We start from the raw sequence: 18,526 nt of genomic DNA, 5'->3' as shown, positions 1-18,526 counted from the left end.
AGAGGATAATTCATGGATCTTTAGGAAACTTATGAGAGTGTTTGAAATTTGGTGCAGATCCAAATAACGCTGTGGATGTAATGAACTAAAATGTGATCTCATGAGGAGAGCCTTGGTCCTTGATGGAGGTTTAAGTTGAGATTTCAGACCGTGCATCATAACATCACAACATGGAGCAAGGGAGTCAGGATGAGGTCCTTCTCTCTCCTCCTCCTTCTTCTCTCTCTTCTTCGGATCGTTCCTCTCCTTCTCTCTCTCCAGTTGCTCTTTCTTTTCCTGATTCTTCTTCTCCTTATTCTCCTTTTTGACCTTTTCCTTACTCATCGGTCTTCAAGGACAGTTCCTGAAAAGTCAGAGACAACATAAGTTTCAGCATTTTCTTCTTCAAAGTCTGAACATGAAACAAACCTACAATCCAAATAATTCAAATCTAAACGGATCTGATGTAACGTACCTGAAGCGCAATGTTCTGCAGGGTCAGGAAATTGACTTCTTCCAGCTCTGCAGACAACTCCTCCTCGGCCTCCCTCATCTGGTTCATCAGATCCTCTATCTCTTGTAAGCTGCTTTTCGGCTTCTCCTCGTAGTTCTCCTGCAGATCTTCTAATTTCCCCTCCCACTCGTTTTCCTCTATCACTTTGTCCAGGTACTGCAGCTGAAGATCAGCGCTGAGGGAGAAGTTTTCCTCCTCCTTCTCTTTCCTCAGTGTCCTCAGAGCTTCGAGGTCCTTCTCCATCTCCTCCTGTCTGGCTCCTGCTGTGTCCGCAGACTTCTCCTTGTTGACCAGGTCGCCTCTGGCCTCACACAGCTGGGAGGCAGTCGAGTGGATCTGCTTCCTGAGATCTGCGTTTTGGACAAACAGAGCACGGTTTTCTGCAGCCAGAGCAGCGTTCTCTGCAGCCGTCTTTTGCACAGCAGGGTTCGTTGCAAAGAGAGCAATGTTTCTTGGAGTCTGCTTTTGAAGAGCAGCAGTGTCCTTAGCCGAAGCTGCATTCTCAGCAGTCAGCTGCCTTATCCGAGGATTCTTTACCAGATCGGTGACTCTTGCAGCCAGAGCAGCGTTTTCTGCTGCCTGCTTTGCCACCTGCTCCTTGAGAGCAGCGTTCTCAGCAGCCAGCTCATCGTTCGTCTGAGTTCCTTCATCACACTGCATTGGTCCAAGTGAAAGACACACAAATAAATATACACATAAGAGGTAACAACGCAGTCCCGTCCTAACTTCAGATATATTCAAAGAGACAGAGCTGAAGGAACTTTATTCATTTACACACGTCTGCTTTTAAAGTTTGTAAAGTAAGATGAATAAATAAAAGACAAATGTGTCTTGAAGTTTAAACTAAAAGCAGTTTAACTGGCGTCTCTCCTGCTTGGAACAAAACCTACTTTGTCTCCTGAGCAGTTGATCCTCTCCATGTTGGATGAACGCAGGTGATCCAGTGTGATAGAGTTGTTGTGGAGTAGTTTTGCTGTGAAGCGCTGGTCTACTGACAGTGGTCTGTAGACTGTGGTCTGTGGTCTGTGGTCTGTGGTCTGTGACGGTTTGAGGACGTTGTCAGAGAGATTTCTCGTTCAGCTGTCGTCTACTAACAGTCGTAAAGTTCTGCTGAGAAAAGTTTCTCCTTCATATGTGTGAGTGAATTGGCTTTGATCTGGAACCCAGAGTTCTAAAAGTGACATCATAGCATCAAAGCTGGACTGAAACAACTTACTGGCTTTAATCTGGAATCCAGAGTTATTAATGTGACATTAGCATTAGCAAAGCATTAACGTTGTTTTTGTCATGTGACTAAAATATTAATGCACAAAACTGTTGATTTGATTGATCTGAATCGGAATTGAACAGTATAAAAAACTGAAATGTCCCCGAACATGGTTATATCTTTTTACAATATTAAACTATAGAATATTAGTTCTCTATATGAATTCAAACCCCTCAAGACACACATCAAATCAAATTTTATCGTAACATATGTCATACACACTAATCTCAATGTGATTGTTTTAAACCTGAAACACACTCACCAGCAACATTGATTCTGCGTCTCAATGCATTTATTTCAATACTTGTTCCATACGTTTACTAATATGCAGCAACAAGTACAAGTATGTTGTAATTATAATATCTTTGGAAAACTGTTGTTTCAAAATGTTTCACAAAGAGGATAAATAACAACAAGAAAAACAAGAAATCAAATGATAAAATACAAAATCTAAGCAAAACCAGATTTACAGGAAACACCTTTGCAGAATCCAGACTTTGAACTGTTTGTAGATCAGCGTCTCGCAATTCAGATATAGGAGCAAATCAAGTTGGTTTCTCTGTGGTAGCAGCACATGATACATTGATTTCACGACCTCTCCCTGCTTCTCTGTCTGCACAGGCAGCAGAGCTCACTGCTCTCATTGAAGCATGCAAATTGGCTCAGGGGAAAAGGGTCAATATCTACACTGACAGTAGATATGCATTTGGTGTAGTAAATGATTTTAGAGAATTCCTTACATCATCAGGCAAACCAATTGCACATCATGCTCTCGTGTCTCAGATGCTTGAAGCTGTCCTCCTCCCCAAACAGGTTGCAGTTTGTAAATGTGATGCTCACACTTCAAATAATGACCCAGTACAGTAAGGAAATGCCAGAGCTGGCAGAACTAGCTGCTCGCCAGCCACTATCTGCTTCACACATTCTCTTACAGGTCGACCCCACCAACCCCACGGATTTTATTGAACTAACACAGAGTGAAGGGAAAAAATATTGCTTGGTTTAAGTTGATATGTTTTCTAAATGGGTTGAAGTTTACCCCACATCGAAACAAGACACAGTTGCCGTAGCTAAAGCGTTGATCACTGAACTCGTTCCCAGATGGGGAATCCCAAGTAAAATCAGCAGTGACAACAGGACTCCTTTTGTTAGCGCGGCACTGAAATAATTAAGTAAATATTTGGGCATTGATTTAAGACGACATTGTGCCTATCACCCAGCCAGTGGTGGAGCGGTGGAAAGAGAAAATGGGACATTAAAAAACAAATTGGCTAAATGCTGTGAGGAAACTGGATTGTCATGGACTAAAGCTCTCCCACTGCTTCTCATGCAAATGAGAATGAGTCAGACCAAAATATGGATTGAGCCCATTTGAGATTCTGTTGGGACATCCAGCGAACACGGGCATTGGACCTGTTAAAAGACAATTTCCCTCAACAACTCTCTGTGAAGATGAAATGTTGTCTTATTGTACTAATCTCTCTTCTGTTTTATCCGTTATCCACAAACAGGTTAAAGACGCACTCCCTAACCCGACAACTGGACCACTTCATGACCTGAAGCCTGGCGACTGGGTGGTAGTGAAAGACTTAAGGCGTAAAAGTTGGCGACACAGACGCTGGACAGGACCGTTCCAGATCCTGTTAACACCCCAGGTGAGAGAGGAGAGAGAGAGGAGGGAGAGAGGAGGTGAGAGAGAAGGGAGAGAGGAGGTCAGAGTGGAGGTGAGAGAGGAGGTCAGATAGGAGAGAGAGAGGAGGTCAGAGTGGAGGTGAGAGAGGAGAGAGAGAGAGGAGGGAGAGAGGAGGTCAGAGTGGAGGTGAGAGAGGAGAGAGAGAGAGGAGGTCAGAGAGGAGAGAGAGAGGAGGGAGAGAGGAGGGAGAGAGGAGGTCAGAGTGGAGGTGAGAAAGGAGAGAGAGAGGAGGGAGAGAGGAGGTGAGAGAGAAGGGAGAGAGGAGAGAGAGAGGAGGCCAGAGAGGAGGTGAGACAGGAGAGAGAGAGAGGAGGTCAGAGAGGAGAGAGAGAGGAGGGAGAGAAGAGAGAGATAGGAGGTCAGAGAGGAGGGAGAGAGGAGGTCAGAGAGGAGGGAGAGAGGAGAGAGACAGGAGGTCAGAGAGGAGAGAGAGAGAAGGTTAGAGAGGAGGGAGAGAGGAGGTCAGACAGGAGAGAGAGAGGAGGTTAGAGAGGAGAGAGAGAGGAGGTCAGAGTGGAGGTGAGAGAGGAGGTCAGATAGGAGAGAGAGAGGAGGTCACAGTGGAGGTGAGAGAGGATTTCAGAGAGGAGAGAGAGAGGAGGTCAGAGAGGATGGAGAGAGGAGAGAGAGAGGAGGTCAGAGAGGAGAGAGAGAGGGGACAGAGAGGATGGAGAGAGGAGAGAGAGATGGGTCAGAGAGGGGAGAGAGAGCAGGTCAGAGTGGAGGTGAGAGAGGAGGTCAGATAGGAGGGAAAGAGGAGGTCAGAGAGGAGAGAGAGATGAGGTCAGAGTGGAGGTGAGAGAGGAGGTCATAGAGGAGCGAGAGAGGAGAGAGAGGAGAGAGAGAGGAGGTCAGAGAGGAGGGAAAGAGGAGGAAGAGAGGAAAGAGAGGAGAGAGAGAGGAGGTGAGAGAGGAGGTCAAAGAGGAGAGAGAAAGGAGGTGAGAGAGAAGGTCAGAGAGGAGAGAGAGGAGGTCAAAGAGGAGGTCAGAGAAGAGAGAGAGAGAGAGAGGAGGTGAGAGAGGAGGTGAGTGAGGAGGAGAGAGAGAGGAGGTGAGAGAGGAGGGAGAGAGGAGGAGAGTAAACAACGAACTTTGATCAACAAACATGGAAACAAAAGAAGTTTTACACACAGAATCTAAATTACTGCTTTTAATGTTTATTTGAGTTTACAGAACTCAGCTGTGATTCCAGACCAACAAACCCCAACTCCAGCATAGAGAGGCTGAGTGAACGTTGTCTGGACTCTGTGGAGGAGAGTCATGGTGTCAGAGACGCTGTAGAAGGACAGAACACCTGCACTGTGATCCAGGTACACTCCTACTCTGGAGGACACAGGACCTGACACTGGAGTCTCGATATTGTTGTAACGAAAGATATAACTGTTTCCATCACAACATAATGAACAAGATTTATCATTGAATCCAAATATACATTCATCTAAGTATCCTACTCTTCTGATATTCTTGTATGCGACTGCTACACCAACTCCCTCCCCCAACTCCACCTCCCAGTAACAACGTCCAGTCAGACTCTCTCTACTCAGGACCTGCCACCAATCAGTGAATCTGTCTGGGTGATCAGAATTAGACTGATATTCTGTCATCCATGTTACTTTTCTGTTTCCCTCAGATAATAACAGCTCTCTGTGTGCTGTGTTTGGATCCAGTGTGATTTCCTGTGAATATCTTAAGAAGTCAGCTTTGGTCTCTGGCTCTGGTTCTCGCAGTAAAACATCCACTCGAGACACAATCTGTAAAATCTTTGTCTCTGTCTCACTTAGAATGTCCTGTAGTCGACCTCTGACCTGGGACACAGCTGCTGTCACGTCCTCAAAGTTCCTCAGAGGACGGATCCTGAAGCTTGATGAGTGTGTAGATCCACTGAGTGGTGACAGTGAGGGGTAGTTGTGTAGAAGCTGGTTGTGATCCTCTGTGTCTGAGAGCTGCTTCAGTTCATGGTCTTTCCTCTTCAGCTCAGTGATCTCCTGCTCCAGTCTCTCCTGAAGCTCTCTCACTCGACTCACTTCAGTTTCCTGCTGGGATCTGATCTGCTGCTCCACATCAGAGCTTCTTTTCTCCAGCAGATGGATCAGCTCAGTGAAGATCTCCTCACTGTCCTCCACTGCTTTATCAGCAGAGCCATTGACGGCCTCCTCCTCCTGTTGAAGCAGCTTCACGTCTTTCTCTGTGTCCTGGACTCTCTGCTGGATTGTTTGTCTCCTCAGCCCGAGCTCTCTCTGCCTCTCAGTCCTTTCTGCTGCAGCTGACACTGTGTCGTGGCCTTTATGTTCCTCCACAGAGCAGAGATAACAGATCCACTGCTGATCAGCAGCTGACTGAAGATGACGCTGGAGGTGTTTTTCACAATAAGAGTCCAAACGAACCAAACAGGACTTGAGAGCTTTCAATTTTCTCCCAGTGCAGACATCACAGGCCACATCTTCAGGTCCAGCATAGCAGTGATCACCAGGAGCAGCTTGGAGTCCAGTCTTCTTCAGCTCCTCCAGTAGATCAGCTAACATGGTGTTTGTCTCCAGGACAGGCCTCGGTGTGAAGGTCTGTCTACACTGAGGACAGCTGTAGCTTCCTCTCTCCTCCTCTTTGTCCCAGTGGGTGTTAATACAGCTCTTACAGTAGCTGTATCCACAGACAGTAGTCACCGGATCCTTCAGTAGATCCTCACAGATCCAACAGCAGAATCTTTCTCTGTCCAGGTGATTTTCTTGTTTCTCCATTTCAGCTGCTGCCAGAGACTTTAGAACAGATTCACTTCCTCTGAACAGAAACAGATCTCTGCTCCTCCCTCTATCCTTCACTTCCTCTTTTTCCCACGTTTTAACACACTATTGAAAAGAGCAACAGTCTTACCTCTCCTCAGCAGTGTTGTAACACTGTTTAAAGGCGGCGGCCTTTGATGTCACACTGTTTAAAGGCAGCCTTTAGTTTAAACAGTGTACTGCAATGCATTGCACACATAATAAGTATGCAGAATAGTAATATATGGCACACATAATAATGAAACCTTTAACCGGGCTCCAGAGCTGCAATACCAGACACAAACTGCAGGTTTTACATTTTTCAAAGATGGCAAAGGTATTGCTGTAAGAACTGGGTTAAATTTGACTTTAATGTTAAATCGTCTTTAAAGTTCACAAAGCACGAACATTAATTTGCTATGACATATTAATAACCATTTCAGACAGAGGAGTAAAGTCATAGCAAATTTGAGTCTTTTTATGTAACTGACTGAAAAGAAAGCAGTTTACCAGTTTCCGTCATTCAGTATCATGTTCCATTGACATCACTGCAAAGTCCTCCCACATTCATTTGTACCAGGTTGTTGTACATCGTTTTAACAACAGCTCAACTCTCCATCAACATCTCAAAATGAAGCCTGGATAAAGGTCACTACACAGAGAGACACTTAAGAAACTGCTCACCTTGCCAGTCTTGATATGATTTGCCCCCAGGACTGTTCTGTGGGTCGGAAAGTACAACTGACTTAGTGTTTGTAATAAGACCCCTAACACACATTGAAATTGTCTCACAATAAATTAACTAAAATTTTGTAAACAATAATATTAACCAGAATTGCTCAACCCTGGAAAGTACCAACTATAAAATACAATTTCTAAAATTTCTAGGGCTGCAAAGCAGCACTGGGCCGGCCCGAGCACATGCATTTTGAAGCGTTGCATGCGTTTTGCCTGAAAAAGATAAATAATGACTGAGGAAATATTGACACATAGAGCTGTTCAGGCTTGGACTCTGATCATGAGACAGAAGTTTGGTGGTGATAGGACAATGCACAGTGGAGTTGTGACAACGACGATGTGATGAACCTTCGCCGTACCTCAATGTTTACAAGATTTGAGAAAATGTCCCAATACTGAGAGAGAGAGAGAGACGTCACCTTTGCAAGACATAAATAGTCCTTTGATCTTTGACCACTGTCACTGCAGGAGTGGAGTTGTTTGTTTACGGCTCAGCATCGAAGGATTCATGGTCCATGTATGTCCGCGATACAGAACATTGTGTTTTAATGGCGTGTAATCAAACTTTGACGCCACGCCACGGTCTTTTAATAACTTTGTTTCTCCATCTTGTTGTGATGACACTCATCTCAATTTGAAATTGATCTGATGAAAGCCCTGGTACAAGTACCTTAAAGTAAAAATGTGGAAGATGCAAAATAGCTGGCTTCCTGTTGCGTTTTTTCCAATTGCACCGATGACTTTTTTGTTTGCCAGGTCATGATACACATGTTTATCGATTACTGTGAAGATCGGTCAATGTGAACATTGATCTCGGGGGGGCGCCGTTGAGCCATTTTCGCGACTCCCATTGAAAATTCCTCCAGAATACGTACATTTTCACTACTTTCTAACTTTCTGCAAATTTTAGTAAGAATTTGAGCATGTTAAAGCCCTCAAAAAGCCAATTCAAAAATACAATTTCAATAGGGCCTCACGTCTGTCAGTGCTCAGGCCCTAAAAACAATCACGTAAAAAACATCTCCTACTACTCTCCTATCACTTCCTTCACGTGATATTACTTTTCTTTTTGCAATTTTTATTTTACTTTCTATTATATTCATGATTCTTCCATCATTTCTAATAATAACAATAAATTCCCTTGAAATTTAGTTGGATAAACATTTAATTCTAACATTTGGACCAGAAGTAGTTGGTTCATAGCTACTAAATCTGTCATCTCATAATCTGATGTGCACAAGTCTTATGACTAAAAAATTAGGTTGATTGGGCCGGAAGACACAGTGAAAAGCGATTTTAAACGATAAAAATGACATATAATATAAATGATCAAATATGCATCCAATAGTTTTGATATTCCTGCTGTTCTCCTGGATTTTAACTTCCAGGCGGCGGCTCGCAGGAGAATCGACGCTTCCCGGAGCTTCCGTCTCCGCTGTGTCCCCGGTGTGAGAAATGACCTTGAAGCAAACTCTAAAAAACCTTTGTTAAACTGACTTAGATGAAGAGTCTGGACTCAGCTCATACTTTGGTGTTAAGCTGCAAGAGCCTCGTCCTGCTTCTCTGGATCTCAGTGTGAACACTGTAGGACGACATCTGAGGATCCTCAGTGAAGTCTCGGTGCCTGCAGAGGCCGGAGGCTGTGAAGAATCTGTCTGTCGGTCTCATCCTCACATCAGTCGCTCGACTCGGGGCCTGGACTTCAGTGAGAGGGCAGGATGTGAAGATGCAGTCAGGAGGTCTGTAAGTGAAGGAAGAGCGATGACCTGCAGCTGAGACATCCCCAGCAGCTGGAGTCTGTCGAAGATGTATTGAACAACCATGTTAGACATTTTAGTGCTTACACGGCGAGAAAAGGGAAAAATCCACTTTAGGAAAACAGATATTTAGGGAAATGGAGCCAAGTGCATCTGAGAAGTGATCCATCGAGGACCGAGCAACATGAGGCGGCGTTACATCCTCCACAAAGAGACATGTAGGAAGGTTCTGGAAGGGAAATCAATGCTTCCAGCATACTGCACCACCGACAGCACGATCTATACAGAGAAAATATGGCTGCCAATACGACGATGGGCAACACTGTGGGGTGAAGTAGCCAGAGGAGAAAAAAAAACAGTCCCTATAAAGTGGAGCTGCAGGATGTTACGGCCGTGAAACATTCATTAAAACACCGTCTTTCCACAGCAAGAGGGTGAAGACGCCGGGTCGCTGCTGCGGCCATTCATCCTGAATGTGGAGCAATAAACGAGTGTTAACGTGGGAGGAGAGATGATAGGGAGGGAGGAGGGAGGGAGGGAGGGAAAGAGAAGTGCTGCTGAGGATCAATTCTACAAAGCAGGAGAGCAGCCAGGGAGTAGATTTAGATCCACGATTCTAGATAATCAGAGTCGTATGGATGAGCCGGAGTGATGGATGGATGAAAGTGAGGGTGGAGGAATGGAGAGAACTGTGCTTGGAGAGAGAGAGAGAGAGAGAGAGAGAGAGAGAGAGAGAGGAAGCTGTGTGACTAGAAAAAGACATGAAGTGGTCAGAGATGGAGCGGCTCTAATCAGACTTATAAGAGGTTGGCAGAAGAACAGATGGACTTCTGTGGAGGAGCGGATAGAGGGATGCAGGAGGTGAAGATGGAGGAGGTGTGACAAAGGACTCGGTGTTCCTATAATAACTGGAATAATAACGGACTCCTGTGATGGAGGGAGAGAAACAGAAATAGTGATTGGCACAGAAATTGATGGTGGTCCCAAAAATAAAAAACTGAGAAATGAAAAACCGGGTAACAGATGATGTTGTCATCCACCGTGATGGATGAGGTGGTAACAATTTATTTCTTCTCCTCCTTTTCACTATTTTTAGCCACTATACAAACTACATTATTATATATTATTATCATAATATTAGTATTATTATATATTAAGCAGATCTTGTCTTGTCCGTCTGTTAATTTAAAACTTGGTCCATTGAGCTTTGGACATTTAGTTGTTGTGTGGACTGGAGCTACTTGCTAACTAAAGGCTAGAGAAACGTTCTGAGTGAAGTTTAACGCTGATTTCAAAGATGAGATTAATATCTTTATTAAATAAGAAGCAAGTCCTTCAGCAGCAGCAGGCGGGTCGATGGACAGACAGACAGACGGAGGGATGGAGGGGTGTGTCACTCGGGGGATTGTGATGAGTCGTCACTCTGAAGCACAAGAGGACAGAAGGTGATTGGCTGGTCGACACAGGAAGTCAGACCTCGTTAATAAAAAGTGTTGTGGTGGGATAAGAGTCGTAATTAGATCCTGTGATGGGAGGAGTCAGGACGACACTGACTGATGGACGCATGGAAAACGAGAAGTGATTCAAAAATGAAACAAATGGAGCTAAATGAGAAGAAACGCTACCTCACAAACACACACACACACACACACACACACACACACACACACACACACACTGTTGCAGAGCTTCACCTGTGAAGGGACGAGGAGGAGAGCAGGCGGCCTGATGGATGCTGATGTCACCACGGTTACGAACAAAGCATTTATTCCCACATGAATTATGTTTTCACTTCACCATCAACCCGTCTCTCCCCTCCCTTTACTCTCTCCTCCGCCCCGCCCCCACGCCGCCGTCCATCCATCCGTATCGCTCTGCCAGCCTTCTCATCTCCGAGCACAAATAAGAACAAATTGAAGCTGTAGGGAGTGTGTACACGCGTGTGTGCACGTCTGAGGGGGTGCGTGTTTCCCGTGTGTACGCGTCAGTGTGTGTGTGTCTGTGCGTGTGTGTCTGTCCGTGTGTGTCTGTCCGTGTGTGTCTGTCCGTGTGTGTCTGTCCGTGTGTGTCTGTCTGTGTGTGTTCACAGAAGGAAAGTTACAAATTGACGCGGCCTCGACCCACAAGGCTGCTCGCGGTCGCCTGGACTGAACCGTTCACACCTCACAGAAATACAGCATGTGACTGTTTCCACATGAAGAGGTTTCACATTTATAATCAGTGAATTCAATCTTATTAAAATTGTTTTATCTGTGGTCTTCAGCACATTGGATTCAAAATGAAACACACTGGATGAAGGTTTATGAATCAGATGCTTTCACACTTCTTTGTTTGGTTCAGACCTTCAGAGGTTTGTATCTCTCCTGGGTTTAACAGCAGCTTTCACACTTCACCAGATATAACTGAATATAATACGATAAGTCTATTGGGAAACAGGCTCATGTCCAGATATTAAAAACCTAATTCAATATTTCCTCTAAATCCTCATTAGTTGAATCTTGGTGTGAGTTTCTGACACATTTCAAATCCACACAGTCTGAAATCTCATGTGTTTGATTGGCACCTTCCCACAATGCACCGCTGCAAAACAAAGAGCGACTCCGACTTGAGGAGACAGAAATCATCCGTCCCTGCTGTGATGCTCCCACGTCAGACGAGAACACAAACACACCAGAGTAGTAAACCAAGCTGCTGCTCAGTTTGAAGTTTAAAAATCACTTCTTTGGAACTAAAACTATATAAATTGTACTTCTTCACTGTCTCTGCAGCAGGAGAAGAACGTCCCGGACTGTGGGATCAAACCAGTGCCGGTGAACACAGTGGACACCCGGCGACCAGCGGCATGTGAGTGAGGGTGAGTCACTTCCTGTCCACCGGGTCGCCGTGCTGTGTCCACCTGGGAGACCAGACGCAGGGACACGAGTGTCCGTCCACTCCACCAGCCTGCAGGCAGCGGACAGGACGGACTCTGATCTGCTCGTGTCCCCGTGGGGTCTGGCTTTGAAGGGATGCCTGGTACAGAGAACACACACCCACACAAACACACACACACACACACACATACACTCACACACACAAAGCAAATGTCTGAAGGGGGAGGTGAGAGTTTTTCTGAGCTGAGCTCTGAACTCGTTATTCCTGTTTCCTGCTTCTAAAAGCGACCTTGACAACCTTGACACGCGCTTTATCAGTTATTATTATTATTTATATTTAATATGCGCTCTTTTGCTTAAGTCTTTACATATTCACATTAGACAGAGTAAATCATTTTACTCTTTTTAAAGTGTGAAATAAAGGGAAATGAGGTTGATTTGACAGGAGAAGCGAAGGGAATAGAAAATATAATTTAAGATTTCCCCTCAAGTCTCAGTGTCCTGTTAGGAGTTCAAAGTGGTCCTCACAGAGAGAGTCCGACCTGGACACACACACACACACACACACACACACACACACACACACACACACACACACACACACACACACACACACACACACACACACACACACACACACACACACACACACACACACACACACACAACACACTCCTCTCCTGAGCAGAACTCCTCCTGGAGAGAGGGAGGTGTTTCCACTTAAATTGCTCCACGAGAGTTTCATCTGCATTTCTTAAAAGTCAAAGTTAGCAGCAGCTGCTTAAAGAACTCGGAGTGGGGGGGGTGGAGGGCGGAGGACGAGAGGAAGGACTGTGAGCGAGTGATAGGAGAGACGAGAGGAGAGGAGGTGGAGGAGGAAGGAAAAGACAAGCATGAAGGAGGAAGTAGAAGTGGATAGTGACTTGTCTTGTTCAGCACATTGTGTTGTTTTTGCAGTTTGACGACAACTGTTCCACCGTCTGCACACACTCTCTCTCTCTCTCTCTCTCTCTCCCCCTGTCTTCTCCTCCTTCTCCTCCCTCGCTCCGTTTTTCTTTCTCCTCTCACCTGATTTCCTGTTTTCTTCTTTTAACTTGCATTTGCAATTCGAATGCGTGAGCGTGAATATTTTAAACTTTTTTACTGTTAGTATTTGTGCAGTTTTTTCCGGCAGCAGTGCCAGGAAGCAGCCGGCTTCTCTCTCCCTCCTCTCTCCCTCCTCTCTCCCTTCTATCTCCCTCCTCTCTCCCCCCTTTCTCCCTCCTCTCTCCCTCCTCTCCTGCCTCCTCTCCCTCCTCTCTCCCTTCTCTCTCCCTCCTCTCTCCTGCCTCCTCTCCCTCCTCTCTCCCTCCTCTCTCCCTCCTTTCTCCCTCCTCTCTCCCTCCTCTCCTGCCTCATCTCCCTCCTCTCTCCCTCCTCTCTCCCTCCTCTCACTCACACACCGGACAGGATCTTACATCTTCAGCAGCTGGATCTGTGTGTTTATAGCAGCTGATTTGAGATTCACACACAGATGTTATTAATATAACCAGGAGCCCAAACTGTGTGGGTTCACCGTGGTCTTCCTCTGGGATGAAGGCTCATGAACACACTCTTCTCCACCACTCAGCTCCACTGGGATTCAATATTCAGAAAGTTCTTGGTGATTATCAGATTATCAGTGATTTAGAGAATGATCTGCAAGATTCAGAGCCTTCAGGAAACCTTCAGCGGGACGTGGCAGGCAGTGGGCATCGTGCTGTGTGTGTGTGTGTTCGTGTGTGTGTGTGTGTGTGTGTGTGTGTGTGTGTGTGTGTGTTGTCTTTCCCTTCCTGCTGTCTCTGCTCCCTGTTTTCTCTACAGGTGAGATGGGAGTGGCTCCTTCCTCCACTGATCACAGCTTGTCCAACCAGCAGAGAGGGGGGCGTGTCTACAGGAGGAGGTGCAGCCCCCTGAGCAGTCGTTGTGTTGCTATTAGAGCAAACAGGTGAAAGTACACTGGTAGATGTGGTGGGAAGGAAGGACTGGTTTTTATCTTCTTGATTGTTTACTCTAACCAAATGTGTAATTAAAGGCCTTTTCAAAATAAAAGGCAAAGTCCACATGTTCCAGAGGAAGTTGTTGTAAATCCTTGAGCACATTAGTGTGTCTGTATGAATAGAAACAATGCAGACAGTGTGTTCTGGTTCATAGGTTGATCTGATGTGTTGTCAGTGCAGCATCAGAGACACACACTGGTTGTGTGTTCTGAGTCTCACAACAACTGCCTGATTTCTTGAGGGTTCTTCTCCTGCAGAGACGTCGCTGGTGTGTGGGTTTACAGAGGAGACAATGAGTGTGTGGGTGTTTTGATGCACATCACATGTTGTTGCTCTTTATTTTCAATGTAAACTGGCACAGTCTCTGTGACACAACACCCCCCCCCCGCGTCCTAGTTCTCCAGCTCAGTATTGTTAAAGCAGAATCAGAGCCGTGGTGAATTTGCAGCCCAACAAATGGATTCATGTGTCAACGTAATGAAGAACTTCCCTCTGCTCCGTCACCTCTGGAAAATGAACCGATTCTTCATGAGTGAAATTAGTGTCAGTCTCAGGAGCAGGAACATTCCAGGTGTTTGTGTTCATGTCACATCTTGAACTAAAGTATTATTCTTGGTCTTCTCCCTCTGCCCTTTTGGCAACGATATGTGGACCTCATCGAGTTCCTGCTTCAAACAGGTGATATTAGAAATTAAACCTGTCCTCAGGTGACCAATCAAGTGAGATGAAAAGGCTCCAGCGTCCAGGAGTCGCTTCACTTCCACTTTACAGAGCTGCTGATGTTTGTGCTGCAGGGAATCAAACACACGTCGTACATGGTGATGTGTGTCTGACCGGAGGAGGAAGAGGTCATGGAGTTCATACAGAGCAGAACACATTTCACTGAGCTTTGACCAGGAGGCATCTCAAAAGATCTTTTACGAAATTTACATCATGAAGATTAATCCATGCACATAAACAAGGAGCTGCCTCACTCAGAAGAAGAGGATTCACCTTCAGTAAAGCAGGTCTGATAGGAGACAAACAGGAAGTGGACAGGACGCTGGACAGGACGTTGGACAGGACGTTGGACAGGACACCTTCTGAACTGGACTGTGGAAAATCTTCATTTTACTATTGTTAACTAGATTAAAGTGCATTAGGAATTTATTTTTCTTGGCCTCGAGACCTTGAGCAGATTTGAACAAATGTGAAAAAACTGTAAATAATTTTGTCAGTAAATTTTCAGAAAACCTCCTGAGTGATGATGTTTGAGTCAGAGCTGAGAAGAACTAAAATTAAGGAATTTGTGTGTCAGGTTTCTATGTGTGTAAGAAGCTTCTTCTACTAATTTCTTTTGTTTTTTAACTTTTAATCCACATTGATCCTTTTTATTGCATTGAACTCTTTAATTCTTTTCACCTCTTTTGTGCTTTCAGGTTTTTTATGTTGAGGTGATGCTATTTGCACATTTTCAGCATTTCCAGTTTTCATGCCTTCACCTGACGTCTGCAGCAGTGAAACAAAAGATGGAGAGAATAGAATGAAGCGCTGAGCAGGTGAATATACTCAACAATTCATCCTCTTCCCTGAATCCAGCAGCGTAAATCATCACTGTGAACAAGTCTCATTAGAAGAGAAAATATGTTCATAGGTTTGGTGAATTTATTTTCATCAAACTTATGACTTTGCTTCTGTCTCTTTAATTTGACTTCAGCTCTGCTGTTACGTCACAGACTCCTCCCCCCTGCACCACCTGACCTTTGTCTTTAGGATCTGACACAAACCTCTTCTTGACAAAGTTAATATTTTATCATAACTTATCTTTACTTTTGCAGAACTACCTCTGAACTTTGAACACTGATCAGATAACGATCATATTCAGGCAGCTATTTTACAACCAAGTCTCTTGTTTGTGTGAGCTTGTTGCTGCCAAATGACTTTTGACCAGTTATAAAATCCAAGGCTTGAATTACTTTTTACAATCGTGTCCTGACACACCTGAGAAACCAGGAAGCATCTGTTCCTCCCTGAAGAGACGCAGGCTGAAAACCAGACGATCACATTCACCTTCCAAACCAAACTAAACCAAACCAGACCAGACGTCCTGAGTGAGTCCAGCTACAGGAGAGAAGAGTCAAACTACAACCTGCCGACGCTCCACACACTGACCGTGAGTTTAACAAACACCTCGACTCAGAGGGGAAGTGAACCTCAGTGAAACTAAAAACTTTAATCCCGATGATGTTTTCCTACACTTGACATCTGTTGCACTTGTGTCCGTCCTGGGAGACGGATCCTCACATGTGTCTCTCTGAGGTTTCTACGTTTTTTTACCTGTTAAAAATGTTTTTAGTAGTTTCTCCTGACCCTTGCTGAGGGTTAAGGACAGAGGATGTCACACCATGTTAAAGCCCTATGAGACAAATTGTGATTTGTGAATATGGGCTATACAAATAAAATTTGATTGATTGATTGGTTGATTGAAGTTCATGGAGCTGTGACTGACTGACGGTCTGTTTTCAGCTTCACCTGGAGACTCAATGGCTTCCAGATTAGAAGAGGATCTCTGCTGTCCCGTCTGCCATGATGTCTTCAGAGATCCTGTCATTCTGTCATGTAGCCACAGCTTCTGTAAAGACTGTGTGAAGAGCTGGTGGAAAGACAAAGAAGTAAAAGAGTGTCCACTTTGTAAGAGAAGATCTTCAAGGTCAGAACCACCTGTTAGCCTGGTGTTAAAGAACCTGTGTGAGACCTTCTTACAGGAGAGAGATCAGAGCTCTTCACCTGCTCTCTGCAGTCTGCACTCAGAGAAACTCAGACTCTTCTGTCTGGACCATCAGCAGCCAGTGTGTGTCATCTGCAGAGATTCAGAAAAACACAGCGAGCACAGATTCAGACCCATCGATGAAGCTACACAACAACACAAGAAGCAGCTTCAGGAAACTCTGGAGCCCTTGAAGGATAAGTTAAAGTGTTTTAAACGTGCTAAAGTAAAGTTTGAACAAACAGCAAAACAAATTAAGGTCCAGGCCGGACTCACAGAGACGCAGATCAAGGAGCAGTTTAAAAAGCTTCATCAGTTTCTGGAGGAGGAAGAAGAGGCCAGGATGGCTGCACTGAGGGAGGAAGAGGAGCAGAAGAGTCGGGTGATGAAGAAGAAGATTAAGGCTCTGAGCAGAGACATAACGTCTCTTTCAGACACAATCAGAACCACAGAGGACGAGCTGAAAGCTGAAGACGTCTCGTTCCTGCTCAACTACAAGGCTGCAGTGGAACGAGTCCAGCAGCGCCCCCTGCTGGATGATCCACAGCTGGCCTCAGGAGCTCTGATAGACATGGCAAAACATCTGGGCAACCTGAGCTTCAACATCTGGAACAAGATGAAGGACGTGGTCTCCTACAGTCCTGTGGTTCTGGACCCAAACTCTGCTCATCCAGAACTCGTCCTGTCTGAAGATCTGACCAGTTTGAGACAAGGAGAGAAACAGAAGCTCCCTGACAATCCAAAGAGGTTTGTTTATTACGGCACAGTCCTGGGATCTGAGGGTTTTAACTCAGGGACTCACAGCTGGGACGTCCTGGTTGGAGACAGTACTGACTGGTCACTGGGTGTAAGAGCAGATTCTGTCCAGAGGAAGGGAAAAGGATTTCCCGAATCATGGGAAATATGGTTCCATGAAGGTAAATACTCAGCACTGTCACCATCAGCATCATCTGTTCTCTCTGTGCAGAAGATCCAGAGGATCAGAGTGAAACTGGACTGGAACAGAGGAGAACTGTCGTTCTCTGATCTTGATACTAACAAACACATTCACACCTTCAGACACACTTTCACTCAGAAGATGGTTCCATGCTTTAACATTGGAGATCACATGAAGCTGTTACCTGTGAAAGTCTCTGTGACGCTGGATCAGAGCCGTTAGAGATAAAGATTTTATTCATCATGTTTATTTCTTCAAGAGAAATCTGCTGAATTTAAATGTTAAACTCGTTATTCTAAAGCTTTGTTTATTTCTCCTTTTACTTCTCACTCATTTTTATTTCTCCTGTCGACTTTTCCACGTGTGTACAAACATTTCATTATTTTCTGATATTTATCTTTGGTTTGTTTTTTTCTTTCATGGAAAATGTTTTCTATCATTTAGATTTTGTGTGGATCCATGAAGTCGAGCAAACTGATGAAGATCCACATAAAAACACATTTATCAATAACAGCTGATCATTGTTCACATTCAACAAACTTTATTAAAACTCACAGATGAGACATGATTCATGTTGAATCACATAAAGTCTGTTCACTTATGAAATAATCCAACATATATGAACATTTGTCTGTTTGATGTGATGAAGCCAAAATGATTCTGTCTGTAAAAGTGTTTATTTAACAGCAGCCTAGTGATGTGATTTTAATATTGTGATCAAAATAATAAAAACTAAGAAACAGAAACAGAGTTTTGACCATTTTTTTGTTGAAATGTAAATATGAAGCCTAAATGATTCTGTCTGTACAAGTGTTTTCATTCATACAGTAAAATGAATCTATTCTTCATGTTATTCTCTGGGACGCTCGGACTCGCCTGCACCATGTGATTCTCACACAAGCAGCAGAAACCCATGTAGACCTGTCAGCTGGTTCCACCTGGGTCAGGGTCTGAAGCCCACCAGGACCCACTGTGCACAGAGACGCCTGGTTTCACAGATCATCACATGTTCCTTTTACATTTCTCATCAGGTAGAATCTGTGAAAAACATCATGACAGCGATTAAACAGCAGTTTAAACGTGTGCGGGTCCGAGGGAAGCTCACCTGGAGGCTGATGTGTTGGAACAGCTTCAATCCACAAAATGTGACTTTCAACAAACCTGCTGAGATCCATGTTTGTAAATCCTGGTTCTCATCATTACATCTCATGTGAGGGTCGTTTTTACATCCGAGGTGGAGAGACTCCT

General features: G+C 44.7%; 2 protein-coding genes across 2 annotated transcripts; one reads left to right on the top strand and one right to left on the bottom strand.

Moving 5' to 3' along the window:
- Positions 1–316: 316 nt before the first annotated feature.
- LOC133003047 (tripartite motif-containing protein 16-like) lies at positions 317–6,134 on the bottom strand (the record flags this gene model as incomplete). The annotated part of the gene is made up of 5 exons (XM_061072634.1): positions 317–343; positions 455–1,147; positions 1,384–1,523; positions 4,625–5,774; positions 5,892–6,134. Coding segments are annotated over 5 exons (2,253 nt in total), but the record flags the coding sequence as incomplete, so codon positions are not given.
- Positions 6,135–15,352: 9,218 nt separating this feature from the next.
- Positions 15,353–17,622, top strand: LOC133003915 (zinc-binding protein A33-like). Its single transcript, XM_061073737.1, has 2 exons — positions 15,353–15,747; positions 16,101–17,622. Exon 2 carries the CDS (start codon positions 16,118–16,120, stop codon positions 17,498–17,500), a length of 1,383 nt encoding a protein of 460 aa, XP_060929720.1. The 5' UTR covers positions 15,353–15,747; positions 16,101–16,117; the 3' UTR covers positions 17,501–17,622.
- The last annotated feature ends 904 nt before the right edge of the window (positions 17,623–18,526 follow it).

The sequence above is a fragment of the Limanda limanda genome, chromosome 6 (genome assembly GCF_963576545.1).
Source record: "Limanda limanda chromosome 6, fLimLim1.1, whole genome shotgun sequence".
In the NCBI taxonomy this organism is placed as follows: domain Eukaryota; kingdom Metazoa; phylum Chordata; class Actinopteri; order Pleuronectiformes; family Pleuronectidae; genus Limanda; species Limanda limanda.
The sequence above is the reverse complement of the archived record's forward strand: the minus strand, read 5'-3'. Positions and strand labels throughout refer to the sequence as shown.

Excerpts from the sequence above, each read along its gene's own strand:
- LOC133003915 (XM_061073737.1), top strand. The coding sequence starts at position 16,118 with ATGGCTTCCAGATTAGAAGAGGATCTCTGCTGTCCCGTCTGCCATGAT.